We start from the raw sequence: 10,920 nt of genomic DNA on the forward strand, positions 1-10,920 counted from the left end.
GTTATCTCTTCTTTCATTTCTGATAGTATTTATTTGAGTCTTCTTTTTTTCTTAATTAATCTTACTAGGTGTGTTCAAATAGCTTTTTTAAAAAAACTATTTCACTGATTTTTTTCTATTGTTTTTCTAGTCCCTGTTTTGTTTCTTCTTTTCTTTTTTTGGCCACCCCATGGCATATGGAGTTCCTGGCCCAGGGATCAGATCTGAGCCACAGCTGCAGCATAGGCAATGCTGGATCCTTAACCCACTGTGCCAGATTGGGGACTGAACCTGAGTCCCAGTGCTACTGAGATGGTGTCAATCCCAGGGTGCAGGAGACTTTCAATTCAATTAATTTCTATATTTCTCACACAGAATTTACCCACGAATTGTTGCATGTGTGGTAGTAAAGAGGGTCCAAGTCTTCCTACTCTGCCACCTTGCGGATGTCACTCCTTAGGCTAGGCAACATTCTGAATTTACTTCCAGTTTTGTGATTCTAGGATTTTATTTTCTTTTTTAAGATTTTTTATTTTTTCTATTATAGTTGATTTACAATGTTGTCAATTTCTGCTGCACAGCAGTGTGACCCAGTCACACATATATGTACATTCCTTTTCTCAAACTATCCTCCCTCATGTTCCATCACAAGTGGCTAAATATAGTTCCCTGTGCTATACAGCAGGATTTCATTGCTTATCCACTCCAAATGTGATAGTTTATATCTACTAACCCCAAACTCCCAGTCCATCTCACTCCCTCTCTCTCCCTCTTGGTAACCACAAGTCTGTTCTCTAAGTCCCTAATTTTGTTTCTTTTTGTAGATAGACTGATCTGTGCCGTATATTAGATTCCAGATATAAGTGATGTCATATGGTATTTGTCTTTCTCTTTATAACTCACATCACTTAGCATGAGGGTCTCTAGTTCCATCCATGTTGCTGCAAATGACATTATTTTTGTTCTTTTTATGGCTGAGTAGTATTCCATTGTGTATATATACCACATCTTCTTAATCCATTCATCTGTTGATGGACATTTAGGTGATTTCCATGTATTGGCTATTGTGAATAATGCTGCAGTGAACATAAGGGTGCATGTATCTTTTTCAATGAAAGTTTTGTCTGAATATATGCCCAGGAGTGGAATTGCTAGATCATATGATAGTTCTATATTTAGTTTTCTGAAGTACCTCCATACTGTTTTCCATAGTAGTTGTACCAATTTACATTCCCACCAGCAGTGAAGGAGAGTGCCCTTTTCTCCACACCCTCTCCAGCACTTGTTACCTGTTGCTTGCTAATGATGGCCATTTTGACCAGTGTGAGGTGGTACCTCACTGTAGTTTTGTTTTTAATTTCTCTAATAATTAATGATGTTGAGCATTTTTTCAGGACTTTATTTTCTACCGCTTAAGTCTTTCCTTGGACTGAGATGTGGTTTCCTTGGATGTTAAATTAGAGTAGAGTCCTGGGAGGCAAGCTTATGTCTCTAATTCTGCTAGTTGATACCTGAAAGCCTCAGAGTTTCTCAGTATTTTGGCTTCTTCACTTTCAAATAATAGAATCTTGGCTGTCTTTTGGCTAATTCAAAATTACACCCATTTTTAAGTAGACAGTTTCTATAAGCCTCAGCTACCTCATCTGCTCAGTGATGTTGTGAGGGTTAAATATACAGAAAGTGCTTAATACAGTTCCTAACACATAGTGTCTTAACATTATCATCATCATTTTTTCCAGTTTTTAAAATAAACTAATGGAAAGGATAAAATGACATTCCAAATAATATTATAATCAAGTCATTATATTATAATCAAGCCAGAGGGCTAACCATTTAGCTAATGAATGTGACAATAATTAGCTGTCTTCAGTTGACTTCATAAACATCCAGGTGACTAAGTTTTTTGTTTTGTTTTGTTTTTGTCTTTTTAGGGCTGCACATGCTGGCATATGGAAGTTCCTAGGCCAGGGGTCAAATGGGAACTGCAGCTGCCAGCCTATACCACAGTCACAGCAACATGGGTTCCAAGCCACATCTGCAACTTATACCACAGCTCGCGGCAACACTGGACCATTAACCCACTGAGCAAGGCCAGGGATCAAACCCAAAGCCTCATGGATACTAGTCAGGTCCTTAATTCACTGAGCAACAATGGGAACTCCATGACTAAGTTTTTAAGAGGCAGAAGTTAGGAACTCTCTCAGAACTTTAGCAGTGAAAGTCCAGAAGGAATTCCCTTCTCTTTATTGCATGTTTACCCCTACCTTTTGTTCACACTTGCACTTCAGTACTCATCACATTGCACTGTGATACTTGATTATAAAGCTCCCCATCCCCTCTCTAGACCATTTATCTTCATACTCAATACTAGTACCCTGTGTAGGACTCAGCATGTATGGACATCCAGTAAATGTTTGTGAATGGGAAGCAATATAACATGATGGATGGGATATAATATAATGGTGGGGAGTCTGAAGAACCTGAGTTCATATGCAAGTTCCACCTCTTACCAGGAGTGTGATCTTGATCAACTGATTTAACTCTTTAAATTAGATGTCCTTATCTATAAAATGGTGTTACGTCCCTCATTCATAGGGTTCCTATATGTGTTTTGTATGTGTTTTTGCATATAAAGTTGTCTAATAATAACTGTTATTAACAGTACCATTATTTCTCTTAATGAAAGTTATGAAAAATAATACAAATATTATAACATGTATTTTATACTTTTTAAGTTTTTTAAAAATGACATTGGTATATAGTTGACTTACAAAGTCATGTTAATTTCAGGTATAAAGCAAAGTAAATCAGTTATGCATATATCCATTCCTTTTCAGATACTCTTCCCCTATAGGTTACTGCACAGTATTGAGTAGATTTCCCTGTGCTATACAGTAGGTCCCTTTACTTTAACCATTAATTTTATTGTTGTTATGGTTATTGACGGAAATGCTAGAATGATTCACTGATAGCCAGTACAGAAGGACCCATTTAGATTATGAGATAGGTTTCACTCAGTCTCAACAAACTGACAGTTATGCATTCTTGTTTTGGGTGGAGTTTGGGTAGGAAAGGATAAACAGGGTTAACAGCAGTGCCTTCAGTTCTGCAGCCTTAAAAAAAAAAACAAAAACCCTGGAGTTCCCATCATGGCTCAGTGGAAGCAAATCCAACTAGTATCCATGAAGATGCAGGTTCAATCCCTGGCCTTGCTCAGTGGGTTGGGGATCCAGTGTTGCCATGAGCTGTGGTATAGTTCACAGATGCAGCTCGGATCCTGCATTGCTGTGGCTGTGGTGTAGGCCGGCAGCTGTAGCTCCAATTCAACCCCTCACCTGGGAGCTTCCATATGCCCTAAAAAAAAGAGTGAAAAAAGAAAAAACAAAAAAACCAAAGCCCTGGTTTCACCAAAGAAGGCTTTAAAATGCTTTCCAGCCCATGTAGATCCTTTTAGAGCACCATTTATCCAGCCCTAAGGATCCAAAAGGATGAATCATAGGCATCAGTTAAGCAGAGTCCTCAGACTTGAGCATCCATCTGAATAACTTAACAGATTGCTGTGCTCCAGTTTTGGGTTCAGTAGGCCTGGAGTATAACCTGTTGTCATTTCTAATAAATTCCCACATGATACTGATGATGGTGTTTCAAGGACTACACTTTGAGAACCACTGAATTCATAGATACGGTCGCGGTATGAGTAACCTGACTTCAGAGAGGGAATATTTGCAGAAATCTTTTCACTAAGGTGAACTGCCTGATAACTCCCATGAAATGAGGGCTTCTTATTTGCAGCCCCAGTTTTTTCAACACTGCACTGTCCTTTTCTTACTTTATAAATTTATTGGTAGGGGAAATAATTTGATGAAGTTGTATTTAAGCTTTTACGAGCCTGATAAAATCTACACTTTCTCCAGAAAAGCCCATATACAGATACACAGAAGCATTGTTTATAATTTCAGGAGGTTCTCAGGCACCTCTCCCACCAGCCTATCCACTGACCCTTAGGAGTATCAGAAGAAAAAATGTCTCCTAAAGCCAAGTCTTTAGTTCACTTGAATGTAACAAAAATTCCCTCATTATACTTAACCTTTCCATTAACTCATTTGTAAAACAGGATTAAAAATCATACTTCTTCAGCAAAGGTTGTGAAGACCAACTCATATAGTACATTCAAGAGCCTAATTTGAAAACCAAAAATACTAAATATTACCATTTGTTCTCTCTTTGTAGTCCTGCTACAAAACCCTTCATTCTTGTGGCAAGTGGATGCCTATCTCTCCTGGGGGAAGATCAGGACATTTAAAAAAGAGGAGCCCATAGAGTAATATTTCAAGACCTTACTATGACAGTTGTTTTCTTTTGCTAAAATCTGGTTAGAGGCTGCCACACCATGGTTCTCTTTTTGAGTCACCAAGCAATAAGTCTAGTAGGTGCAGGCCTGGCTCTGTGACCTGAGAGTCTCAATTCATTTGGCCACAAATGCAGAAAGAGCCAGAGCTCAGACAGTGATTGTGAGTTAGACAGTATTTCGGGAATGTAGCAGAGGGAGAAATCAATTTTAATGGGGATCAATAGAGATCTCTCGAGTGGGATGAGATTTAAGCTGGACCCTAAAGAGTGAGGCTGCTGTAAGTGAATGTGGTAGAGAGGCATTCTAGGTTGTAGGAATAGTTTGAAGAAAAGCGTAGAATTAGAGAAGTGTTTGGTAGAAATTGCATGATTACAATTTAACCAGCATGATGGTACTATGGGTTGGCAGTAGAAGTATAGAATTTGAGTCCAGAAAGGTAAGTTGGGAGCATACCATAGGAAAAAAAAACAAAAAAAACAAAACAAAAAAACCCAAAGACTAAAGAGGACCCTTGGTGCCACTTTGAAGAATGGGTGATAGAAGCAAAAAGAAAGCAAGACCTCATGAAAGTAATGGGAACTTGAACTACAGGCAGCGAAGCAGGAGTAGCTGGTGGCGAGGGGGAGGAAGATATGAAGAGAAGGGGCATTTGAGGGGCTGAATTTATCCGAGGACAGAAAACGACATCCAGCAAAGAAAGCAGAGGTGAGCTGGCAGGGCTCTCCTTGGCACACCCAATCCCAGGTTGGGTTGCTGTATGGAACAGACTACAGACTCAGAGGAAGAGACTGGAGAGGGGCCCAGAGGCCAGGTGGCAAGGGGTACCCCTTGGCCATCCCAAGACTTTTCTCCTCCCTAGAATGCCCAGGGGGGATAGCAGTTAACCATCTGCTTTACCTACATGGAAAATCAAAATCAGTCAATTCCCAGACATAGGCCCTTAGCCTGGCAATGTCAGAAACCCTGAAGTTCTTTTAAAACAACTTTTAGGCACTTTCCCAGGTGACTCTGACCTGGGCACCTGAGGTGGGGGCAGGGGTCCATATTTTGTAAAGCTCCCAGGTGACTCTGATGCACAGCTGGATTTGGGAACTACTGTGTAAACTTTTTATTTTTTTAGGGCCACAGGTGTGGCATATGGAAGTTCCCAGGCTAGGGATCGAATTGGAGCTGCAGGTGCCACCTATGCCATAACCACTTCAATGCCAGATCTGCATCTTCGACCTTTAGCAGATCAGAGCTGCAGGTGCCAGCCTATGCCACCAGCCACATCAATGCCAGATCCTTAACCACTGAGTGAGGCCAGGGATCAAGCCCACATCCCCATGAGCCAGAACAGGAATTCCTGTGAGACCTTACTCTTAGCTGGGAAACGTATAGAAAATGGGCTCAGTGTATGCTTATGCTAGTGAACACTATGATGGCTTGAAGTCCTTAGGATTTGGTCCCCAGCAGTGTCTGAAACACAATGACCTTCATTGAGTATCTTAGCCACCCCTCCCTCCTCAACTCTAATCCTTAGCAAACACACCAGGAAGTGGGAGAAGCACTGTGGTTCTCCCGAACTTCCCCAAAGCACGCTGTGCATACAAGTCATCATTTTCACCCTTGTCCTTGGCTGTGTCATAGGAACACCATGAGAAGGTCTCACTATAGGGTGCTTTGAGACTTTAGAACACAGGCTGCATAATAATACCATCCATTTTCTGCCAGGCTCATATGTACAACCTTCATAGCACTTTTACTGCTGTTATTTTATTTCTCAGAAAAACCATGCAGTACAAAGGGAAGGTTAGTGTTAAAAACGTCCCTTCTACACACTGGGCTCCATGGGATTTAGTGACTCGTGCAAATTCAGACAGAGCTGGTCCTGAATCTGCCATCCTCCAGAGCCCTAGTTCTGCTTCTGTGCCAGAACAGAGAAGGGTAACATAAAGACATTTTTCGCTCCTTGTAAAAGAGAAAAATGGGGGGAGGGGGAATTATTTAAACACACCTCACTCATACTGCAATCACTGCATTGTTTTTCCTGTTGAAACACCCTGTTGGTTTTTAAATCCCTTTAAACCTACCCGGCACCTGTATGGCCCAGATCCAAGAATTATTACTGAGCCCCTCACTTTTTATATTTAGCCACATAGGAGTTTCTGTGATGCTATCTGGCTCTTGGTTCAGCTGAAAATTTCAGAGCTTCCAGAATTTTTCTGCTCCCATCAGAGCTAGAAGCATGCAATGCTCAGACTTGATTTTTTTTTTTAATTAAGTGAGGAATGGTTCTACACTTTAGTGCTCTTGCTGGATAAAATGAGATCACGCTGTGTTGTTCCTCCGTGAAGATCCTTCGGAAGCATTGACCAAAAGAGAGGGCAGGAGGAGGATGGCAGAGGTCTCCATTTGCAGCTTACCGTTTGTGAGATGACCTCTCTTTGGGGCAAGAACTGAGGCTGAAAGCACAATAAGAACTTTTCCAGCAAATTCATTATAGCAAAGCATAATGTGAGTTCACTGGGCATAAAAATAGGCTGAAGGAAAGTGACTCCCACATAAGACCTAATTAATTCTTTGATGTCAGAAGGCAGAGCAGGGAGGGGTGAAAATCAAATCAAACCAAAGCGAAGGACTTAAAATCAAATGGAAAGAAGAACTAACTCTCCCTCTCCCCCAACTCCATCCCCCCCACACACACCTACCCCCACCCCCGTGTCTCTCTCTGTCTCTCTCTTCTTTCTTTTCCTTGAAAGGAAGAATAAGATTCAGAAACAATGGGTTGTAAATTCTTCAGCCAATTAGTCCAGTGACTTACTACTGTTTATAATGCACAGAATGTCACAGGCTGTTTTGCAGCCTCCCCAAGTTGGTTTGTTAATAACAGGAAGCTAGCACTTCTCAGTACAGTGGATCAGCTACACGTGAAAATAAATGCAAAAAACCTGGAGGGGAATAGCAGCAGACCGAGAGTAGCCTTGATTTAATTTAACATTTGGGGGTCCACACACAAATGAGCATTTTAGTAGGCTTCATGGTGGAAGTTGCTGTCATTTGTAAAATATTCTGGCCAATTAGCTAATAGTGTGCTTGGATTTCTCCTGTTTTGATACAGTAATACTAAGTACATTGTGAAGCCCAATTATACAAATCATCCCCATATGCCATACCAGTCTTTCTTTATGAACTGTGTTTATAAATCCTGTGTGAGGAAATGTGTACTTCAGCAATTTAGACCATGTGTAAAAACATAGCCAATGGGATTGTCAAGAAAACAAGTTCCAGCCTAGGAAATCCTAATGTGTTCCGCTGGAATAACAGGAGGGTGCCGGCGAGTGCAATGCTCTGCTTAAATACATATTGCTTTATAGTGTTTAACTGACTCAGGGGCTTCCGCTTCCCTCTCCGTTATTTTATTCCTCTTTTCTTTTAGGATCCAACCTTGGAGTTTTTGAGAAAATTTGGTATTGGCCTTCTCTCGGGCACAATAGCTTCAGTCATTAACATCCCTTTTGATGTTGCCAAAAGTAGGATTCAAGGGCCTCAGCCAGTTCCTGGAGAGATCAAGTACAGAACCTGTTTTAAAACGATGGCAACCGTCTATCAGGAAGAAGGGTAACACATTCTTGTTTAATATGTAAGACGAACGCATTGGTAAAACCATATTGTACTTCCATTTCGATGAGAGCCACCGGGCCCCCCTGAATTGAGCGTGTGTCTGAGAAGCTCAAGGGAGTAGATGGCCAACTTTGTGAGAGAACACAATAATGAGATGTTGGCAACATCTTCTTACACCATCAAGAAACATGAGCTACCATCGTACACTGTGCTCTCAGTGTGTCTCTGAATGCTGCGATGGACTTTTTGCTTGTCAGTCTGCATAACGTGCTATTGCATATAATACGCCCTGTTCACACAGGGCAAGAGAGTGACTGTCTTCTGACTATAAATCTAATCAAAATGTCACCTGATGATATTCTCCTGGGAGAATTAAACATGAGCAGTCTGTGAAAGTAGTTTTCTTTTAAAAATGTAAAATCTGTGCCTTTTTCCACTGGTCTCTTTTTTTTTTTTTAAATCTAACTTTTGTCTCTTCATCCCTCTTCAAGTAAGATCTTATTCTCAAGGAAGCAATTCTTATTTTATTTTGACCTAAAATGCATCATATTTCCTTATGTGAAAATTGAGTTTGTATTCTTTTAAACTCAACTGCAGGAGTCGTTTTGTCCATATACACAGCTGTCTTGAAAGTAAGGCCTGTCTTGAAAGCAAAAACCATCTCATTGATGAAAGGCATGTTTCCAATGGGGCAAGATCAGCATAGCTTGGGTAATAAAGAATTAATTAACCCTTTCCCCTCTTCCAATTTGCTGAAGAGACTAGTTAGCCAGATACTGTCTGTTTAGGGATTTGAACTTTTTTTTTTTCAAATAATTTTTTTGGGGGTCAATGCTGGGTCAGCATCTGAATAAAGCTGAGGTACAACTCCATGTTATTTTCAGAATGAGAATATTGCTCTTTGCCTTCCGGTTCTAGGATTTCAGCTTTGTATAAAGGCCTGCTTCCCAAGATTATGAGGCTTGGACCAGGTAAGTGTTTCCATTACTTATATCCTTCCTTCTCCATTGTTCAGGTATCTCTTTTTTTCTTATGTATATCTCTTAGTAACACAATAAAGCTTTATCACACTGTGAAATATGGAAACCTTGAGGATAAAAAGTTGTCTAGGAGTATTCAAGACGCTACAAGCATCGAATAGAAATGTCCTACCTTTGTTTATAAGGCACTATTTCTGGCCTTGCTGGAGGCTGATAGACGCCTAAGCCCAGCTTAAGTCAATAGGAAAGGATCCACAGCCAGCTGGAGCCTGACTCGCTTCTAGCTGAAGGGGAGAATTTTCATGGAGAGGCCAGTCCAATAAAACTTTTCCTGGTGGTCCTAGTTCATTCTTGCTCCTGCCTCACCTTCACTTCAGGAAGAGAAAACAGGAGGACCACTTGTCCCCATGAACAGCAGAGCTCCTCTCCTCACAGTCACCTTTCCGGAGCAGGCGCGGTGAAGCTGCAGCCTGGTGGCACCTTCCTGGCTCCTGTCAGCATGATGGTGGAGGCTTCTGGCTCGGGGCCTTACCTCAGGATGCCAGCCCGCAAAAAACCGGCTGCCATTCCCACAGGGAGAGTCAGCTGCCTCTATGTAAATAGATAAGAAAGTAACTGCTACAGACTCAACCACCTGGGCAAATAGTCTTGGATTATAAGCAACCTTGTGAATAAGTACAGAGGAATGCACTAGACCACACATATTTTTTTTTTTGGCCAGGCCACACTCACCTACTTAGACATCCTGGTAATCTTCCCCAGAACTCCTCCTGTCTCTCCCTTTCCCACTCCTCCCTTTGAACACCACTGGCCCCCTCCCCTACCACAGTCACACACTCATACATTCACCTTCAAATCAAAGCCCAAGGAACCAGCTTTTCTGCCAACGTGAGATATGGTCTATAGATTGAAACTGGTCGACAATTCATACTTTTACATATTTAGAAAACATGTCCACAATTCCCAGTCAGTCCATCCCAGCTTTCTAGACATTTAAGCAAGGAGTTTTCTTCACATTTGAGATTCAGACCTGCCTTCTGTCATTGGCCAATGTGTCAAAACGAACCCAAGGACAGAGAATATTGGCGATTTCATGCAACTCTCTCTGCAGTATGTGGTGTTTTTCCTTAACCACATACTAAAAACCTGCTAGTAGACCTAGTATTAGAGAAAATCATAGGACTGGCCTTAACCCAGCTTTCTCTGGAGAAGATGGGCCTGAAAAGTGTGGTGTAATTGACTAGAACCTGAATCCAAAACTCTTAATAATCTGACCCCAAGTTTTGTTAGAGGCTTGCAAATGTTTGGTTGGCTTTTTAAATGTTTTTGCATGAGGTGTTTTGAGTTGCTGTGGTGTTAACTCCAATGAAAAGAGTTGTTGTGAACATACTATCCAGGCTAAACCAAATTGTGAATAACTGGAAATCTCATTCAAGGACCTGGCCTGCACTCTCATTCCAAACATGCAAGTCCTAGCAACCTCAAAGGAAAGAAAGGCATAGAGAGAAAGGTAAGACTTGAATTCAGGATAAGAATTTATTTTTTAAGAGATAGTAAAAGAGACAAGAACAGTGAACCTAGGATTTTCATCTGGAGAAACATCCCATCTTATTTTTAAATAAGCCTTGGCAGCTCCATGTGGCCAATAATCAGGACCTTCCATGAAAGGAGAGTCTTGAAGTCTGTGGTTTAAACTGCAAATATCACTAGGTTGAAAACTCATCCAATTCTGCATATTCTTGTCTTACGTTGTGAACAGTTAATAACAGTAAACATAGCAATTACATACATATTAACAACCCTCTGTCGTGTGTCCCTTTTTGTTTGCCAGAGCACCAAGGGAGCTATAGGAGCTGAGAGGGGGCTAATAGAGTATCTTCATGGGTTAAAAATGAAAATTACAGGCAGATAATTATCTTTGGTATAGGGTTACACAAACACGAGCAGCCTGTAGATTTTTTTTAAAGCATATGGCAGTATGTACAAAAAACCTAAGATGAAAATCAA

At 41.0% G+C, this 10,920-nt stretch overlaps 1 protein-coding gene across 14 annotated transcripts in view; it reads left to right on the top strand.

Moving 5' to 3' along the window:
• SLC25A21 (solute carrier family 25 member 21) overlaps positions 1 to 10,920 on the top strand; it is a 513,478-nt gene that overhangs the window by 498,311 nt on the left and 4,247 nt on the right. For 9 of the 14 annotated variants that reach the window (XM_084968940.1, XM_021099142.2, XM_084968943.1 and 6 more), the window contains 2 exons: positions 7,749 to 7,930; positions 8,852 to 8,904. In XM_084968940.1, coding sequence (XP_084825066.1) covers positions 7,749 to 7,930; positions 8,852 to 8,904 — 235 coding nt within the window. Of the gene's footprint in view, positions 1 to 7,748; positions 7,931 to 8,851; positions 8,905 to 10,349; positions 10,424 to 10,920 lie in introns of those variants that run through there. The other 5 variants (XM_021099146.2, XM_084968938.1, XM_084968939.1 and 2 more) reach the window with 2 other exon arrangements.

The sequence above is a fragment of the Sus scrofa genome, chromosome 7 (assembly GCF_054392235.1).
Source record: "Sus scrofa isolate SSC_HxYL_T2T_F1_AM1 chromosome 7, Sscrofa_HxYL_maternal_Yorkshire_Landrace_v2.0, whole genome shotgun sequence".
In the NCBI taxonomy this organism is placed as follows: Eukaryota; Metazoa; Chordata; class Mammalia; order Artiodactyla; family Suidae; genus Sus; species Sus scrofa.